This window comes from Leptonotus elevatus, chromosome 8 (genome assembly GCF_054856555.1).
Source record: "Leptonotus elevatus isolate MCC_2025b chromosome 8, RoL_Lele_1.0, whole genome shotgun sequence".
Classification (NCBI taxonomy): Eukaryota; Metazoa; Chordata; class Actinopteri; order Syngnathiformes; family Syngnathidae; genus Leptonotus; species Leptonotus elevatus.
In genome coordinates this window covers 25,441,347-25,462,666 of record NC_141246.1, presented here as the reverse complement: position 1 = coordinate 25,462,666, position 21,320 = coordinate 25,441,347, and the positions used below count along the sequence as shown (strand labels likewise).

Sequence of the window (21,320 nt, the reverse complement as noted above, 5' to 3'; positions counted from 1 at the left end):
CTGTCCATTTTGCCTGTCATAAATTGATGTTGTTATAATAATATTATTAAGTGCTGATGATGTGCGTTTGATTTGCAGCACTTACAGAGCCAATGGCGGTATCCCAAAGCGATATACCACCACCAGCTGGTGCTGCATGATTAGTGTGTGATTGAACCAGTTACCTTGCTTTAATAGCCATGGTCATCACAGGAAAATGGGTGATAGAGGTAACAATGAGAAAGTACTGTGAATGTACGAAAGTACATACATGTACTGTTCGGAATACGTAGTAAATATGTTTGTTTATAGCTAGTGTTGAAATTTTTTTGTAATATAGAATGTTTATGGGTATTAAGCAGTTGTTCGTTTTCATTATCAAAACACAGATCCTAAACACAGACAGTGGGGAAATTGCTGTTGAGGTTTCCTGTTTGAAGAGAAAGAGCATTCAGCATTGTGAACATGTTTTTGTCAGCATCTTGTTAAAATTGGCTGCAAGGTTGTTGTTTTTTTGCTACTGTTAACAAAATCCCCAAATTTTACCAATCTGATTATTTTTCTTAATTTTTAATCTAATAGCAACAATATTAGTGTCACTCCTTTCACACATTTCTTTTCACACTGCACTTAGCATAGCGCAGTGCCCCATCAACCAACCCATTCATTGTTTATATGCTACCGCAGCTTCACGACAATGCGGCATGCCGTGTTGACAAATGCACCCAAATTGAAAAATGTTACAGTTGAGCACCGCAATGTGACAACAGAAGGTAGGAAAAGTTGTGGTGAATTGATTTGAGTGACAAGATATTTTGGCAAGGAACATAAATTACATATGGATATCTCCAACAGGTTGACAATACTAGCTTGGTTGAAAGTGGTGGAAACGTGTGACTTAAGCCTTTTTAACATTTGAAATGGTAGCTTAAATTGAAATACGGTAAAACAACACATGCTTAACTCCAATCAGATCCCTTCTAATGTTTATTATATAAGTGAAGCCAGTGCTTTTTCTTGTAGCTACTGTACTTTACGTCCAAACATGCCTCTTCCCAGGCATCTGTTCGGTAGCTTAGCAACTAGAGCTAAATATGGACATGCCTGCCCAGTGCCTCGTGGTGAACACCACAAAATCTGCAGGCATTGGACTAGAGCTTCAATGTTTGCATGCCGATTTTCAACACACATTCCTCTGACATGTAAGATTTTCCATGGTGTGCCATGGGGCATTCCATGGGTAAGATGGAGCCTATACCAGGACCGGGTAGATGCTTTTCTGGTCACCAGTCAATCATAGAAGGCACAAACTATGAAAGGCTTGCTTCGTTGACTGGCAACACCTCAGCTAATGTTCCAAGTATCTGCAGTCAGAGGCAGTTGGATTAAAATATAATTTGATGTTGATAGGCAAACAGAAGCTGCATAAAATAATGGCAATGCTCTCCTTGAACTATAATATGTTCCATGCATGAAAACTGGGCAGTGGAAATGTCTACTCTTGAAGGTTCATCACAATAGTTTTGCCATTAAAAACAACCAGTAAGATGACACTTGACGGTTGTCAAGTTGATTGATATTGAGTGCAAACATTCCTTTGCCTGAGCTAAATAGCTAATGTCATCTGTCTCGTAAAGTCCCCATGAGTTACAGTCAACACTACTTATGCAAGCAAATGCAGCTATTTATTTATTCATTCATTTATTTTGCCAGGGGCACACAGCTCAACCATACCACCAAATATCAAGATACAGTCGAGATAATCCTATATAATAACACCCTTCCTTTAGAATGCATGACATTTGACATACATTTTATACAGATGTACATCATGCAACAGCTTTGTTGATTAACCATTGAAAGAAAAAATGGTGGCGGTCCACTGAATTGCACTTCTTGCGTAACTGTAAAGTCAAAAGTGCATAATGGGAAAGAAAGTCGTGAATCACTTCATAAAAATTGTGTTGCAAAATTTTGTGTTCCCCTTTAAAGTGCATAAGTGATCCTAACTACTCATTAAATCTATTACACTCTTGCAATAGTAATAACAGTAAAGACATAGAACAACACTTAAACAAGTTTGTACATATCTCAGAAATCACACCATTTAACTGGCATTGTTTATATTAACCGGTAACAGTACTTGCCCCCTTATCAAATTCTGTTGTTGTTTTTTGCATAGATTATGAAAATTCCATTTATTATATACAGCATAAGATTTATATTATATATAGCACTTATTATTTAATTTTTATTCTTTTCTCCATAACCTGACTGACCGTATCGTTTGGTATGTTACATGCTGTTCGTGTCTCTCTCAACAGTCCATGGTCTTACTGTTGCACAGCCAGCGCCAGTACATTTTCGATTATGACTCAGGGGACCGCCTGTCAGCTGTTACCATGCCGAGCGTAGCTCGACACACCATGCAAACCATAAGATCCATCGGCTACTACAGAAATATCTACACTCCACCGGAGAGCAACGCCTCAGTTACTGTGGACTACTCTGAAGATGGACAGGTGTGTAAATCAGTAGTACTGATGATGAGCCTTTGTACGATTAGTTTTAGGTTAGACTGTACAATTGTACAATATATGTTCCCTTTTTTCCTGCAAGCATCAGCTCACCAGAGAATTTTGTGCCTCAAAGTAAAACTGTGTCTTAATACAATGAATGTACAGTACAGTATGTTAAATGCTTTGGTCAAAATACCCCACAGTTCAAGAATTCTACTAAACACAGCCAATGTATGTGACCCTTGTATCGTAATAGTACTTTTATGAAGAAGAAAACAATTATTTGTGAAGCACATCAAAGCTCCCATAAAACGATAAAGGCATTGTTTGTGTCATCACTCATACCAAACTACACACACTGAATTTTACTGTGCAGAATCTGTGCAAGTTCATTTAGGTTTTTATGGCAAGGCAGGGCAGTTCAATTTCTATAGCACATTTCATACACAAGGTAACTCCGTGTGCTTTACATGACACAACACTTACACGCATCAAAATACTGTACACAAAAGTGAACGATATTCAGGAGCGAAACAGAAAACAAAAGGAGCTTACAAAAAATACTAAAAGAACATACAGTACATGGTTGTGATAGCTGTGCTAGTGACTGCTACCATCAGAAGTATATTAAAACACAGATTATTTGTTTTGTAGAGCCACTTAAGTACTTTAGAAAAAAGGCACTGGTACAAAATGTAAATTTTTAAGTGTCGTAAAAGAATATAAAGTGTCCAGTAGTTTGATTATACTGATCAACAATAACAAATGTGCAAATAGAGGGATGGAGGAAAAACAGCAAATTCATTATTAATGGTACTACAGAGATGGGCAAATTGTCTCAGTGTTACAATGAGTGCACTGTTTAAGGATTAAGTTATTAAACATCTGGCAATTTGCATGCAACTTTGCTTGCAAAAATGCATAATATGTCTGCTTTTAGATGATTGACATTGTCCACATATTGTAAAAGCTTTTTCTTTCTCATCAGCTCCTTCGAGTCGCCCATCTTGGAACTGGTCGGCGTATATTGTACAAATATCGCAGACAGGTATGTGCACTTCTTTTCATATTTTAAAGGTATATAGTACATATTTACCACGGTATAAAGAAAAAACTGTTGTTGTCTTTCATTATAGTGTTTATATACAGTATTCGGTTGCGGATTCTGTACATTTTCAATAGTATAGCAAACAATTGACTCAAAGATGGATGTTTGCGTCAAGGTTCTGTTTTGTTTGGTTCTTGACAGCACAGTGAGATCAATGGTGCACAGGGAAATCAGGAAGCACACTAGAAATATCAGGTGGTCCACAGGGTGTTGGAGGTCTGATGCGTTAGTAGATGCTGCAGTGGTGAATGAACAAGAATGTTTGACAGCTTGTATAAACTACACTGAAGCTGAAAGGATATGAAGTGTATCTGCTGTCGTAAACTATAATGACACTTCTCCATCTTTCTCCTCAGAACAAGCTGGCAGAAATTCTGTATGATTCAACTCGGGTCAGTTTCACATACGATGAGACGGCCGGCGTGCTGAAGACAGTCAACTTGCAGACCGAAGGGTTTATCTGTTCAATACGCTACCGCCAAATTGGCCCACTGGTTGACCGGCAGATATTCCGCTTCAGCGAGGATGGGATGGTGAACGCACGTTTTGACTACACCTACGACAACAGCTTCAGAGTCACCAGCATGCAGGCTGTCATCAATGAGACGCCACTACCAATCGATCTCTATCAATTTGATGACATATCAGGAAAGGTGGAGCAGTTTGGAAAGTTTGGAGTAATTTATTATGACATCAACCAGGTGAGAAAGCTTTGGTTAATTGAAGAAAAACTATGAAAGTCATACATTAATCTTCTGCCCTCGGTTAGTGTAGAGGACGTAACCTAGGCAGCAAGCTAAACATTTGAAAGAGTTCCAACAATAAAAGAACACGTGGTTGTTGTAGCCTTTGGTCTTTACTTCCTTTTTCTTTCATATTTTGTGAAACTGCAACATACAGATCAAAATAAAACACAAGTGCTCATGCATAAAAAATAGCATTACAATGTAAGCAATATCACTTAACATCTGTGTAGCATGTGTGGGCTAACACTGACTTTAGCATAGGTCAGCTCAGCTAACGGCTAATAGCATCGAGCCGTTGTTTTAAAGAAAGTTCACCATTAATAAACTTAAAATAACCACAAACACAAATATGTCACAGCATTTTGACTGGTTTGACTTAGATTATGCTCTGCCAAGGCTAACACTGACTTTAGCATAGGTCAGCTCGGCTAACGGGTAATAGCATCGAGCCGTTGTTTTAAAGAAAATCCACCATTAATAAACTTAAAATAACCACAAACACAAATATGTCACAGGATTTTGACTGGTATGACTTACACATTATGCTCTGCCAAGGTTCTGACATGGAAAAACAAGGATGAGCGAGGGAATTCCTCATGTTTCTACCTCCCGTGTTGTGACTCCTTATGCAGGCTTTCAATAATATAGCTGCTGCTTACTTTGCTTCGCTAGTAGGTGCCTCTGTTTGACAAAATCAAATATGTGAACACACATGTAACTAAGGCAAGGGTGACATCTACTGGCATAGGAAGAACGTTACTAGTTTTTTTTTTTCACAACAGAAAAATTGGCTTTACAATACTACTCAATTTATTTACTAACAAATGAGGGCCAGAACAATTAAATTTTAGATTATCTGGTCGTATACATGACACCTGCAGAGTGAAGTTGAATATCGTCAGGTGATCACAGTCAATCAAACAAGTGATTGTCTTCCCTTGTGTCCCGCATTTAGATCATCTCCACAGCAGTTATGACTTACACCAAGCACTTCGACCAGCATGGTCGCATCAAGGAGATCCAATATGAGATCTTCAGGTCTCTGATGTACTGGATCACCATTCAGTATGACAACATGGGCCGAGTCACCAAACGTGAGATCAAGATAGGACCATTTGCCAACACGACCAAATATGGCTATGAATATGATGTTGATGGACTGTTGCAGACTGTCTCACTCAATGAAAAAACAATGTGGAGGTAAGGTCACCATGTAAGGATTACAAAAAAAAAGCCATTTAAAGAGGATTGCTGTTGTTAACAGTCTGATGAACCGGACTTGCAGGTACAATTATGACCTAAATGGGAATTTACATTTGCTGAATCCGGGAAACAGTGGTCGGTTGACGCCTCTTCGTTACGACCTCAGAGACAGAATCACTCGTCTGGGAGATGTTCAGTACAAATTGGATGAAGATGGTTTTCTAAGACAGAGAGGGGCAGAGATATTTGAATACAACTCCAAAGGTAGGGGGGAAAAAAATGTTGAATTGCTGAAAATTAAAAAATGTTCTATATTTTCTTTAACCCCGTTTGCAATGGTGACGGTGTTGATGAGGCAGTATAAAGATTGACATACTCACCATGGACAGTAAAGTCATGTAAACATTTGACTTTTAGTAATTTATTTGAATTTATTTTTGGGAGGCTCCGTTTAAAAGTACTTGTTATTACTTATTATTTCAAACAAACAAACTCTGAAATACAGTCTGCAGATTTTAAGGTTCAGACTAATAATGTTTCAGCCGGCTTGCTGATGTTTCAGGGCTATTGATCACCTCTGAAGTAATTCAACTCCTACAACTCATACACTTTGTGTGGGGGCAGGTGCAATGTACCAGTTTTAGCAGAAGCCGCCTTAGGTCCCGCCTTCAGGGGTGTGTAGAAAGGCAGAAGCACCTGAGCATCCACCAAGCGGGTCTTTTCCAAGAGTCCTGGGAGCTTGAGAGTTCTTTGCAGGACCTTAGCTCTTCTTAGTATTGCACTCTACTGCATGGAGATGTAGGATGTTGTTCCTGTTATCTGCTGGAGCCATCCACTCATTTTAGGGGGTTAATCCCTCCAGTGTCCCGATTACTACTGGCACTAAGGTGGCACCAATGTTGCCTTCATCTTTTACATTTTCTCTTTCTTCCTTCGGTGCTTGGTATTTTTCCGGTGTGTTGTTTGCCTTTTTCTGGATGGAGCCTGGAATGGCCACCATCTCTAACCAGAGATCCCACTTTCCACTTCATTTATTTGTATGAGACATTGTACAAGAGCGTACATCCTGTAAAAAGTAATTAAATCATAACACACGCAGTTTTAAGCAATTTTCATGTGTTACATGTCAGACATGTAGCTACAATACAAACAAATCAGTGTACTGTATTTTGAAAATGTTTCTTCCCTCAATAATATTTACTTTTAAGGAAATAGTAAGTTCAATGAGAACCAATGAGTTGCATAAGACACATAAATCCAATATTAAATGTGTTTTATATGAACATAATGATAAAAGGTAATGCATTATTCAATATCTTACATATCTTGTAGTAAAGTAGCATTATTATGAGTACAGAATTACAAAATGTTGCAATATAGCATGTAATTGAAAAGTAAACACGTGATTGATTGATTTAATTTCCACTTTCCAGTGACACTGTTTCATGGCACTAAAATCCATGAAATAGCACCGCTTTACACGTTTTGTGACACAAATGTTATGCTTTCTAGTTGTAGTGTAGTTCCATAAATGTGGCATGACCAATGACACCAATGTAAAATGGTAGGCTGTCAGTATCAAATTGTGTCTACATGATATGCTGCCCCTGCAGAAATACAGTGACTATTCCCTCAGTGACAATGCAACTAACAGCTGAGACCTTTAGGCCGTTCAGCCACACAAATCTATGGCTTCTTCATACCTCAGAGGTGCTTGACTGTAAACATTCAAGTAATATGTTGTGAAAGCCTTGATTATAAAATGACCAACGTGTCTAGTATCATACCTACATGTCTGATGTTTCTAACAAACAAATCCATGTCAAAATGGGAAAATAATTCAGCGAATTTGGATTAATTTATTGGAGCCAAACTCAGTCACTTCAATATAAGTCAATGGAAGTGATGGCTGGGGCAGAAACAATGGAAGGATAGGGGACAGCTGGTTCAAGATGCCCACTAGGTTTGCATGTCTTTCATTAACCAAGGCTCCCTCTAGTGGTGATTTAGCCATATAGTCATGACATTGTATATGGTTAAATAAATAAATAAATACAATACAATACAATACAATACAAGGCTTGAAATAACTTTTTTTCTTTACGGAGCAATTTTACAATTTAATTTGACGAACAACTGTCTAATTTTGAGGAGCAATCTTTTGCAGGTTAATCACAGGGACCTGAAGCAAAAGTTGTATTAATTAATATAAACACAGAAATATAATGAACAATTTTTAAATAATCAATATATATATATATTTTAAAATCACATTATGCATAGCAGCAAACTGTATTTTCTTGTCTAGAAACATTTTTCAGTGGGGCAGTTTTAAACACAAATACAACTTTCAGTTGGAAATATTTCTGAATGGGTTGTCTGGTCTTTTAGCAAAGCTAAATTGATAAAAAAAAATAATAATAAGATCTGTAATGTGTGTAATGTAATTTATTGTGCACACGATGCTGCTGCTAAATGTACACTTGGCATCTTTGACTTTTAACCTAATATGTTTACTTTTCCTGTTCATTACGCTAGGTCTTCTTGTTCGGGTCTACAGTAAAGCCGCTAGTTGGACCATCCAGTACCGTTACGATGGTTTGGGTAGGCGAGTAGCAGCCAGGAACAGTCTAGGACAACATCTGCAGTTCTTCTATGCTGACCTGAACTACCCCACCAGGATCACACATGTTTACAACCACTCCAGCTCCGAAATCACCTCCTTCTACTATGACTTGCAGGTAACAACAGTTGTGTTTTTTATTGTTGTTCTTTACAGATAGATAGGCACCTGCATATAAAAGAAAATAAGTATCACCTTAAAAATTGTTGCTTGAGTTGTAGCCTATCAATCGGAAGGATCATGTTTAATGCACACTTCCCCCAAAGACCTGTTTAAGTTTATTTTCAGTAAAATACTGAAGCTAGTTCAGATATTAATTTCTGGTTATTTGTATTACATGGCTAATGTCGCTTGTACTGTAAACGAGGTGAAATATTAACAAATTCCTGAAACATAAGAATAAAGATATGCCATATAGTCCGTAGCAACACTCTGTCAGGAGCAGGTAATAGGTCGCATGGAAAGATTGTTTAGGGCTGCACCAACAATTTAAAGAATTAAGGAAAGGCTCTTTTCTGGTGTGGTTAGCGCCAATGGTATGGGTAACTTGCCCATGTGTCAAGACACCGTTAATGCTGAAAGGTACATAGGTTTTTTGGAGCAACATATGCTGCAACGTCTTTTTCAGGGCCACCCCTGCTTAGTTCAGCAAGATGGGACAAGGGAAATAATTTCAGCTACAAAACTTCAAACTAGTGTCTTCAGTTCCCAAACACTTACCGTTATTAAACATGTACCTGTCACAGCTTTTTGGAACGTGTTGCAGGCATCAAATTCAAAATGAGTGAATATTTAAAAAAAATAATTAATAATAATAATAATACAAATAACTAGAAAGTTTAATTAAATACCATGTCTTTGTAGTGTATTCAAATGAATATAGGTTAAAAAAAGATTTGCAAATCATTGTACTCTGATTTTCTTTTACATTTTACACAAAGTTCCAACGTCATTGCTTTTAGGGTTTGTACAATAGAAATTGTCAGCCAGTCTTATTTTTCTCCAACAAGAGTGACATCTGACCTCACAAAGTTTCTTATATGGATTAATGTATAAAAATTCCCACGGATACAAATATTAACATCGTAGAGCATGCATACCAGATAACTTTTTCCGGGTTTTTTTTCACTCCATATTTTTGTCCTTAAAGTTTATGTGCTGATGTGTTACAATTTGACTGCTACATGATTCTGTTTCTTTTCAGCGGCACAAAAGATCAAGACATAAAATGAATAATATAAAACATTTTGTTAGAATCTAACTCTCTCTAGTCAGTGCTTTAACGACTTGGCTTATTGCGATTGGATCTTGCTCTCAGCTTTGAATTTATGACAGTCTGTTTGCAGCCAGCTCCCCTCCGGTGACCATAAACAAATATAATGACCATACAGAATCTATATTAGAAGGGAAGGCAGTGCAGACCTATTTTTTTGTTGAAGCCCCAATTAATCAAAGTAATATACTGTTGAAATAGATGCTGTCGACATAAGTGTACTGTAATTTCTGTAGCGCAATCAATTAACTCCTATTGTTCAATTTTGAATAACTATATTATTTTGTCTAAAAATTTTATTGCACAAGGACATGTTTTTTCTATAAGTATATTTTAAATGAATGTGTATTTTTGTTGTTGTTGTTAATGCTTATTGCACAGGGCCACATTTTTGCTATGGAAATCAGCAGTGGAGAAGAGTTTTATATTGCATGTGACAACACCGGGACCCCTCTGGCTGTCTTCAGCAACAATGGACTTTTACTTAAGCAGGTATGTGTCGTCTCTTACACACCGGCCATCTTAGCCTCTGCAATATTTCGCCAGCTTTTTTGCAGTGTGCTGTCCCGAGAAGTTTAACATCCGAGACTCCCTGCCCTTTGTGTTGAAAGTGATTGTCACCGTCACGCTGACATTGCCATGCATCCAATTATGTTAATGGGACAACCCACGTCAACATGTTCCTTGGCAATAAGCCGTTTCAGTGGGACTTGTCTGAAAGGGACAGGCGAATAAATCCCGGATCTACTGCTACGCCTCTGATCCGCCAATTTGCAGGGAATCAAGTGTGAAAGCAGCTTGTGTGTGTGTGTGTTTACTTGGGACATAATGAATTGTTTAAAAAAAAACATGTTGGTGCACATTTTATCACTACAAATTTTCCAAATGACAAAAGGCCTTTCTTTATGTGTGTAGGTGCAATACACGGCGTATGGCGAGATTTATTTTGATTCAAACCCAGACTTTGTGCTGGTAATTGGTTTCCACGGAGGCTTGTATGATCCCCTGACACGACTGCTACATTTCGGAGACAGAGACTATGACATCCCCGCCGGGAGGTAAGTTGAGATGTGATTGCACTTTACATAACCGCTTTGTCAGTGACTTGTCTAACCCCAATGAGTTGTCTTGAAGGTGGACAACCCCCGACATCAGCACGTGGACCAGGGTTGGTAAAGACCCTCAGCCTTTCAATCTTTACATGTTCCAAGGCAACAACCCCATCAGCAAAATCCATCAAGTTAAAGAATATGTAACAGGTAACACTGAAACATACAGTACAGTTAAGATGGAAAAGTGATTAGTGCATCTAGTGCATAAAAACTAGGTTAGGACAAATAAGTCATTTTGCAGCCAGTCAGTTTTGTAGAAACGCACAGTGAACGTTTAGTGGGTTTCTCAGGCTGTGATTATGTAACTTTTACATAATTGGGTTATGTGCTGCAAGGGCTTACTTACACGAATGCATTAAGCGTCTTTATCTTCCATCCAGTTGTAGTGATTTAGGACACATTTGTGCGAAAAATATTTAACCACTATACAAACTTGGGGAAAAAATCTAATTACTGTACTGCTCTTACTACTTGTCGAAATAACTTAAATATAGGGGAACGTTCCTATATGCTGTGGATTTCTAACGATAGAATGCTTGTGTTGGTTTAGCTTTTTTATGAACTGCAAATTATTAGTATAGTTTTAATTTACTGTTGATAAGAACTCCTCAAACTAATAACGAAACAATAGTTTAGCAATAATAACTGCTCATACCAGAGAGCTAATTTTTCACTTATACACAAAACAGGAACTTTAACAGACCTTGAATATTGTACCTGAAGGTGAGAATGGGGGAGGGGGACTCAAAAAAAGTGGAAAGTGAAACCATCCTAATTATGAACTTATTCGCTCCCAGCCTTTTTCACAGAAGGAACCCCCTTTGCTCCCGGCTGTTATACTGAATTTTGACTTATTTTGCAAGGTCCACAGAATATTGGGTTATATTACTATAAAAACATGGAACATACCAAACGAAAGATTAGAGTCTCTTCCTTCATCAGGAAAAAAGTACTAATAATAGTAGTAGTAATTTTTATCTGTTTCTGTTTTGCAGCAATTAGTATTAGAATATAGCTAAGTTTCATCATTGTTCACAACCCTGTTGAAAACACTGACAAAAGGAGCTTGTTGTAACATGCTGAGCTCTTATACTCTGCTGCCACCTGCTGGCCGTTTTTGTAATAACTACCATTAGTTTAAGCGACCTCTTCACGTCAGAGGCTGTATCAAAACCGTATGTATGCTCTAGCATAAAAATAAATAAATAACATGAAAAAAACATATAAATATGTTTTAGGGAGTGAAGGACAAAGTGTTAAAAACGTATTTATACATTTTTAGATTTGAATGAGTTAAATATGTTTGTGAGTTTTACAGGTTGAATTAATTTCTAAAATGATTATTGTTTGCAAATTCCTTTTTGGCTGTTCATTATTGACAAATATTTTTTGCAATCCAATTTGTAGATGAATAGTTGCTGTTTCAGTCATTACATAAAAACAAGCCTCTTCCTTTTTCCATTCTGTTGCCCGCTGCCAACAGAAAAAAAACATTTCATATAATTTTTGGGACCATGGGGAAATGCACCATGTTAAGAAACCCCTCAATTGATTGGAAGTACAGACAGCAAGCTGTATGAATGAAAGCATCCTGAGGTTGTGATCGGTCTCATGTAATATTGCAGTGTTTTGGGCCAAGTGGGAAAAAGTATGAGCTTCTTGTCGAAATATTACAAGAACAGCATAATTAACAATGTAAACTATTTCATGTATATCCTGGGCTCTTTCAGTTGTACTGTAAACAGAAGAAGGTTTTAATGTTTTCTTCTCTGTCTCTTGAGATGTCAACATCTGGTTGGTCACGTTTGGATTCCACCTGCACAACGCAATTCCAGGATTCCCTATTCCAAAATTTGATTTGACGCAGCCATCGTTGGAGATGAAAAAAAGCCAGCTGTGGGATGACCTGCCTGTGAGTAACATTCACACACCCTCAGAACAACAACTATTCTCTTACCCAAAAATAAACATCCTGCCTGTGTTCCGTTGCTACTTCGCAGTTCGGTTATTGCCGCTTCACTCTATCGCAGGTTTTCATTTGTGAACATAACTTCATATATTGTTTTATTTCACTATTTTTCTTCCTTCTAAGTTGAACCAGTCAAGAAAAACGTTTTCTTTGTTTTTGTTTGTTTTTAAGGGAAATTTATAAAAACCGAGAGCATTAACACACAGATTGTCGCCCTTAAAATCCCCATTCCCTCATCATGGGTGTGTTCAGAAATACTCTCTCAGCGTGCTGCTTCACTCAGACCTTTTGAAAACTCAGAACATTGTTCAAATGTGCCGTTTGGTTATGCCCCCAAAAAATGGAGCCAAGTGCAGTACAAGGAAACTAAACTGCTCTACACTATGACAGCATAAGGACAACAAAACGTCGGCTAATAACTACGCGCTAAAGTTTTTTATTTTAACCTTAAAATGGCTTACCTTCACCAGTATTTATATATAAAGGTACAATCCTGGTGGATTCATGCACCTTGTACTTTGTAAATTGTTGTGGTGCAAACTGAAAGTTAGTTTTCATGACTACTTCCATACTTCCAACGCAAGTGCTTCTTTGTCTTCTTTAAAAGAAAGAGGGCAAAGAAGATGAAGAAGCAATTGTAGCCATGGCAACTAACAATTTACTAGGCACATAAATCCACCAGGAATGACTACAATATGTCACAGGATTCTGGTTAAGGTAAGCCATTTTATTAAGATAAAAAGAGAAACTTTAAGTCATTAGCTGCTGCTGGGGTGCAGAACCTGCTCCGCTCACATTGATTTCTGAATGCAGCCTATAATCAGCAGCTCTGTATTTAGTCTTCATTTTGCATTTTAAAAGTAAAATTCATTAAGTGTGTGTGGGGGCGTGGCGGGAGGGAGCGGGGTTTTTGTAATGACTTAATTGAGGCGTAAATGCTTCACGGAAATTCACCTATTGCTGTGGGGCTTGGAACATAACATGTATATAAAAAATGAGGTGCGCAGATTGAATAAATTGTGCAATTCAGGAAGGTGACAGATTGGATGAAACAGTTGTTTGTTTCGCATTTCAAAAACATGTGTCCAGTTAAGACAAACTGAATTCTTTATCTCTAATATAATTTCAAATAAATAGACTATTTAAGTACAGTACAGTAATTTTCACAGTGGCAAAACCAGGCAGGTACTAGACAAAATCAACATAAAATTGAGACCTAACACAAAGAAATGTAGGAAACATCTAAAACCAAGAGAGTGCAAATACATGAGGAAATCAAGAGACACTTTAACCTGGGAAAATAAACTAAAGGTGGAGTGGCCATAATGAAAGAGGAAATGAGGCGAGAAGTGGCATCGGGAAAGCCAATCATTCTTCCCCTCACAACATTTCACGCTCACTTTCACAGAGACTTTTTGTTAACAGGAAATATTCCTGATGCACAGTCTGTATCACAACCCTTTACAACTTATGAGAGAGAGAGAGAGAGAGAGAGGGAGGGAGAGAGAGAGGGAGGGGGGGGCGAGAGGGAGAGACTTAATTACTTAATTTACTTTTAAAAGTGAGCTAAATTGCATATAAGAAAAATCAATGGCAAAGAAAAGATTATCACAGATTGAATTCTTATCAGGGAAAGAGTGTTTGACCACAAGAAAAAAGGGAAGCTGAATACTGACTGTTTTATTTTGTTATTATTATTTTGTTCTGCTTTGAAGACACAGTAATGCACATATTCTCCTAACGCTTACCAGAATCTGACATATCTTGGCAAGTAAAAAGTGTTACATATCGAAAGTGATTTGAGCCTAAATACTATATCATACACATTATCATGATGTATTTGGGTGAAATTTAGGGATGACTATAATATGCTCGTGAACCTTTACATGTGAATTAGTTTAAACTTTTGAAGGCACATGTCAAACTATTCAATATTTCACTACTTTCCGCAAATTTATATGAATCAATACATTTCCTGGTTCAATTTAAATTGGCATTCAAGCAAGCACATTTTTCGCTTCATTTTTTTATATAATGAGACCAAAAAAACACCTAACTGAGCAACATAATTTTGTTGTTCTTCAAACAGGATGTTCTCAAAGGGAATTAACCACTGAGTTTAGATTGTCAGAATGTCTACGGGTTGCACAAGAGATAGAGACTCAGAATCAGAATCACAGAAAGGCATGCAAGTAAATTCTAATGGATCAAGTATCTGTGAATTTTGCAATTTCACCTCACTGAGCAAAAAGTACTGACACAATAAGCAGTTGGACTTTAGAGAAGGCCAAATTAAGTTCACCTTTAAAGGTCAGAGTGCATTTTAGGTTCATTCTGCTTTTCAACCAAAAGATTAAATATCCTTAACTTTTCCTTATTGTCAAATAAATAATTTGCTTCTATGGAGGACCAAAACTGACAACAACAAAAAAAAGACTAAATAAATAAATAAAAGTAATAATAAAAACTGATATAAAAAATATAATTCAAAAATATATATATAAATGGAAATAAAAAACACACACACACACATATCTATATATATATATATATATATATATATATATATGTATATATATATATCTATATATATATATATATGTATATATATATATATATCTCTATATATATATATATATATATATATATATATATATATATATATACACATAAAAATACACAAAAATAAAATATAAAAAATAAATACACAATTAAATATATAAATAGAATTAAATATCAGTCATTAAAGAAAAATGCTCTGCTCTCACGTTTATATACGCTTTGTCAGGTCGAAATGTCATTCAAATGAGTGGGCGGTCCTAAGCGTGTCTTGGGTTGGGCTCCAAAATATATATATTTTGTTTTAATTTCCATTTATATTAATTTTTTGGGATTCAATTTTTGAACTATAGTTTTTTTACATGTGTTTTTATTTGCACTTTTATTCATTTATTTAGTCATTTATTCACCCACCTCGATGAAGCTACGGTGTGTTTTTATGAATGTGAATAAGTATTTCAAATAAGGCCAAATGTAACTTTGTGCTGTATGTCTCATCTTTGACAGTCAATTTCAGGTGTCCAGCAGGAGGTAAATCGTCAATCTCGGGCGTTCCTGTCTTTCGAGCGGATGCCAGAAATCCAGCTAAGCCGACGCCATACGGACCACACTAAACCGTGGCTCTGGTTTGCGACAATCAAGTCTCTAGTTGGCAAAGGAGTGATGCTTGCTGTTATCCAAGGCCGCGTGGTGACCAGCGCTCTCAACATTGCCAACGAGGACTGCATCAAAGTGGCCGCAGTCTTAAACAATGCATTTTACCTGGAGGATTTGCATTTTACAGTGGAAGGACGGGACACCCACTACTTCATCAAGACGAGCCTGCCCGAGAATGATCTCAGCGCACTGCGGCTCACCTCAGGACGCAAATCGCTGGAAAATGGCGTGAATGTGACAGTGTCGCAGTCGACAACAGTGATGAATGGCCGAACGCGGCGCTTCGCTGATGTGGAGCTGCAATATGGTGCTCTGGCACTCCACGTGCGTTATGGGACAACGCTGGACGAGGAGAAGGCGCGGGTGTTGGAGCACGCCAGGCAGAGGGCCTTCACGAGTGCCTGGACCCGTGAACAGCAGCGTGTGAGAGATGGCGAGGAGGGCGTTCGACTGTGGACAGAGGGAGAGAAAAGGCAGCTCCTGAGCAGCGGGAAGGTTTTGGGTTACGACGGTTATTACGTCTTGTCCATAGAGCAGTACCCGGAGCTAGCTGACAGTGCCAACAACATCCAGTTTTTACGTCAGAGTGAGATAGGGAGGAGGTAACAATGCATCAGCCAGGACAGTCGGAGACTTCAAAAAGATGAAAAGAAAGTTTAACAGTAGATGGATGTCACAGACTGAACTGTCTTCAGAGTCAAATGTATACGTTGAACTTGAACATGTTTGCAAATATATTTTTCTCTGAGGACAATACAACAATGATGATGAAACAATCAGGTCAATACAACTGATAGCAATCTGATTGCTTTTTATTTTTTAAACAAGAAAACCTTCAGTCTATCGACCAATGCCTTTTCTTTTGTTCTTTCTTTTTTGTTCCTTCGAAATGCTTTTGAACAAACAGCATTATGCATGCATGCCCCATCTTAGAAGTGTTGGGCTAACCTGAATACTGTGTCATGCAGCGGAAGTCAAAACTGGTTTAGGCTAGCCAAAAGAGGATTTCAACAGCTATCACGGCTAAATGAGTCGCCAAGCATTTCAACAGTTCGAAAGTGTCTGAGCAGTGAACAAAACAAATGGTCTGTGGATCCCTCACGGATGGTCTCAGTGTCATTTAACCATGGAGCCAGATGTAACTTTCACCGTTGCTTTTTGATCCCCAAGGATCTTTTGTTTTTCGTGACTGGAGCACTCAAACAGAACTGCTGTGGACTCTCTCAGAGAGAAAAAGCACATAAAATGACTGATTTGTACGAAGGAAAGTAAAGGATATATCTGTTTTAATATTTTTGTTTTGTATTGTATCGAAACATTGTATTGCATTTGCTTAGGAAAAAAAAAGGGGATTAAATGAATTAAAAATGAAGAAAAAAAGTGTTTACATACTCTTACAGATACCACTATTGCTGTAACTACAACCACCACCACAGGAACTATGACCTTAACCTACGGAAGAGGATTAGGGCCAGCGAAGAGAGAAAAAAAAAAGGATGGCAGGATTCTGACTTTATTCTCACAATTCTGACTTTAATTTCAGAATTCTGACTTTAAAGTCAGAATTGTGAAAATAAAATCAGAATCCTGCCAACCTTTTTTTCTCTCTTCACCGGCCCTAACCCTCTTCCGTATGTAACCTAAATAAATCTGACATTTTATTTTTTAATTATTAGTGACATTTACAATCTGTTTGATCAGTTCGCATGAATTATTTTGCATCCCCTCTACTTCAACTGCTCCATTACGAAGATAGGATAGTGTGGTTCTCTTTGGATGGACTGTGTGGGCACAGTTGTCTCAGTGGTTCTGTTTAACACTGGTCCCCTTCTAAGTCCAAGAGTCCAACAATTCTGCAAAATGTGACTCAGTCTTATAATGCATAGAATTTGTGCTTTTATCGGTCAAAGTTGGTAGTATTGCTTGCAATAGAAACATGTTGTCTTGGCTTTTGGGGGTAGTGTTGCTGTGAGTAGTAACTATTGTTGCTTCTCTCAACATTTTTGCTTGTCTCCCTTGAAGAGGAAAGTGTATTGCCATCAGTGACTTTGAGTAACAGTAATAAATCAAGAATCGGTGTGTATGTTTTTCCATTGACTGTGGGTCTTTGTACTCTTAAAGAGTTTTCCTTGTGTGTGTTTGTTTTCAAGGGTGGGAAAGCAATCTAAATATTGTTTAAGGACAGTACGGTATACATATAACATAGTATACATTTACATCACATGCCGCTATTGTTTTGTCGACAGACAATTGAGACAAGTTGATGTGTTATCACCATCTTTATGTTGAAGGTTCAGGAATTCCACTTAACTGTACAACAATACTAGTCTCAGAGAAAGTAATTTATGTACAGTGTTTCTACAGTAAACAATAAAATCTTTGAAACTCCTACTTGTTTCTCTGTTGCTGTTTTGTGTTGTTTTAGCTCATCTTAATTTGTAATACTGATGATGGTCTTGTATGAAAATGCTCCAACCCAACCCAGTGCTGGACTAGCATAGGGCAGATACCCGGTGGGCCACCATCTTTTAGGGACAATGTGGTGCTTTTTAATTAACATGTTTTATATTGCTCAGGCAATTTACCAAACACTGCATCAAATGGGTCTGCATTACTGTATTTCCCAGAAGGAAGCTTCTTCATGATGCACAGTTTGTTAAAACAACCATACTAAGGACGGACATGGATTACTGGAACCATGTCCAGTGGTCTGATGAGACCAAGATAAACATATTTAGTTCAGATGGTGTCAAATGAGCAGCACTTAATTTCTCAGAATATCTTGCTTAATCTAAGTCTTTAAAATGGCTGCCCAAACATGTTGGATATTTTGTCTCATTCTCACTTATGTGATGAGAATTAGTTTCTCTGAATTGCATTGAATTCAAATGCTAAATATCCAGTTAAACAATGATAATCAAAGGATAACAAAGGGGCTAACACATGCCTGAAAAAATATATTTTTTAAATCTTTATATAGGGCATTTCTCAAATACAGAACTACAGAAGCAGGAAGCAAATATAAGAATTATAAATAAATAAAAAATTGGCAAGTATATGTGAATATGTAAAAGAGAATTTTATACCTAACTTTTAGTAAATAATATAAACATTAAAGTTATTTGGAATATATTAAATGATGCAATTAGGAATGACACCAGACAGAATAACTATCCACCCTATTTTATAGAAAATGGCATACATATTAACAATATGGATAGGTTCAACAGCTTTTCTGTAAATGTGGGACCAAATCTAGCCCAAAAATAATTTTTAAAAAATCCTGAAAGAAATTTAAGTTGAATGTTTCTTAGACCTGTTGAAGAAAAAGAAGTAATTAATATTGTTAATAATTGCAAATATGTACATCTACTGATTGTGATCAAATTGATATAAAAACAGTGAAAAAAATGTAATTATAGGAATTTCTAACCACTTACGTAGATCGCTAACTTATCGTTTCAAATTTCTGGGGTAAATGAAAACTTCAAAAATAATTTCGCTCTATAAAGCTGGGGACAAATACAAGTTCACAAATTACAGGTCTGTCTACCTTCTACCACAATTCTCCAAAATTCTTAAACAACTTTTCAATAACAGATGAGATCAATTTGTGGAAAAACATGAAATACTCTCTTAATAGTCCATATAGGTTTAGAGCAAAACGGTCAACTTACCAAATAAATTTCTAATACCATAGATAAAAAGAAACTTACAATAGGATTGTTGTTTTATCTATAAAAAGCATTTGATACTATAAACCATAATATATTGATTAGTAAATGGGAGTGTTATGGTATTAGGGATACAGCCTTGAATTGAATCTGAAGCCATTTAGAAGAAAGACAACAGTTTGTGGAGTTGGGGGAATTTAAATAAAAGTGTATGGACATGGTATGTGGTGTCCCCCAGGGGTCAGTGTTGGGGCCAAAATCTTTATATTGTATATCAATGACTTATGCGGTGTCTCACTTTTTGAAGTTTGTGTTATTTATAGACATCGCAGCCTATTTTGTACTCAATTGACTCCAAATTTAAGAAAGTAAAAATAGGGCTTGATACAAACAAGTTATCAATAAATTGAAATAAGACATTGAAATAAGACACAATATTGTATTTGGTCATTTTAAAACAGGTAACTACGTAACTGCCGTTTCACCCAAAGTTGGAAGTGTGGCTCTAATTATCTTTTGTGCTGCCCTTACAACTCTCCCCAGCGTCTTTCTGTCCATGAGGCTGCTGCTCACAGACCATAAGGAGATTCTGCTGGACAGCACAGTCTCGATTGTTCCTCTGTAAAAGGAGGTGAGGACTGCTGGGCTCAGGTGGGCTCTCTACCAACGGAGGAAATGCAGGCATTGGTTGGCATTTGTGACCAGTGATGATATGTGTCGAGGCCAGGTCAGGTTGTCGGAGACATGAACTCCCAAGAATTTAGATGTTTTCAATTTTCACTATTTCAACAGCACTGTCTTTCATGTTAATGTATGCGTGAGGGGGCGTTTTCTCCTTAAGTCTATCACCATCTCCTATTTTTTCTTCACTTTCAGGATCAGGCTATTTTTGCTACACCAGTCAATGAACAATCCCACCTCTTCTCTGTAACTTGTGTCATGTCATCCTCGTTCCGAATGAGCCCCACCACTGTTGTGTCGTGCATATTTTATGATGTACTTATTGCCAAATTTTTCACAACAGTCATGGGTCATCAGGATGTAGAGAAGGGGTCTCAGCACACATACTTGTAGAGACTGGAGAGCCTGTATTTAAAGTGATGGTGTCTGACCAGTTGTTCCTTCCCTGCACAAACTGTGGCCTATTTGTCAAAAATAATTCTAATTTAATTCAACTTCCTGTGGGGTGGAGTAAATAAAACATCTAATTAATCCATCCATCCATTAACTAGTGGTGTGCGATACTGGAAAAAGTAAATACAGAGACAGTATTGCCGATACTGATATCAATGCGCGAGTATAATAAAGGTTGGGGGAGGGGTTCAAAGTTGTGAGGATGGAGTTTGAGTGTGGAGCTGAGCTAGTGACGTATGAAACAGAAAAAGGTGGGGTTAGTGACGTATAAAACCGATCTGCTGAAACAGCCCGTTTGAGAGTGCTGTTAGAGCTGTGTTGACACCAACTGCTATAACCACTGCTTATCCGAGGTCGGGTCGCGGGGGCAGCAGCTTCTGCATAGAAGCCCAGCCTTCCCTCTCCCCAGCCACTTCATCCAGCTCCTCCGAAGGAAAGTCAAAACGCTCCCAGGCCAGCAAGAGACATAGTCACACCAGTCTGTCCTGGGTCATCCCTGAGGCCTGCTCCCGGTGGGACATGCCCGAAACACCTCACCAGGGAAGGGTCCAATGAACCAGTGGTGGAGGAAAACAAGAAGTCTGTTGAGGAAGCATCAAGCAAGGCTGGGCAGGGAAGCACTCGCCATGCAATACAAAAAAATGTGATACAGCAGAAGGTTACAGTAGAAAAACTACCCCAAAAACAGGCCGAAACACCACTCAAGCAGTAGGAATCATCTGGCACCTGCATGCAGATCAGCAGAGATCTTATAGCCAGGTTAA

At 37.7% G+C, this 21,320-nt stretch overlaps 1 protein-coding gene across 7 annotated transcripts in view; it reads left to right on the top strand.

Moving 5' to 3' along the window:
* tenm3 (teneurin transmembrane protein 3) overlaps positions 1-17,243 on the top strand; it is a 269,085-nt gene extending 251,842 nt beyond the window's left edge. For all 7 annotated transcript variants that reach the window (XM_086083026.1, XM_086083025.1, XM_086083024.1 and 4 more), the window contains 11 exons: positions 2,304-2,501; positions 3,487-3,546; positions 3,963-4,307; positions 5,308-5,552; positions 5,638-5,819; positions 8,094-8,296; positions 9,833-9,943; positions 10,367-10,509; positions 10,586-10,710; positions 12,345-12,475; positions 15,599-17,243. In XM_086083026.1, coding sequence (XP_085939152.1) covers positions 2,304-2,501; positions 3,487-3,546; positions 3,963-4,307; positions 5,308-5,552; positions 5,638-5,819; positions 8,094-8,296; positions 9,833-9,943; positions 10,367-10,509; positions 10,586-10,710; positions 12,345-12,475; positions 15,599-16,354 — 2,499 coding nt within the window. In that variant the 3' untranslated portion in view covers positions 16,355-17,243. The remainder of the gene's footprint in view (positions 1-2,303; positions 2,502-3,486; positions 3,547-3,962; positions 4,308-5,307; positions 5,553-5,637; positions 5,820-8,093; positions 8,297-9,832; positions 9,944-10,366; positions 10,510-10,585; positions 10,711-12,344; positions 12,476-15,598) is intronic.
* The last annotated feature ends 4,077 nt before the right edge of the window (positions 17,244-21,320 follow it).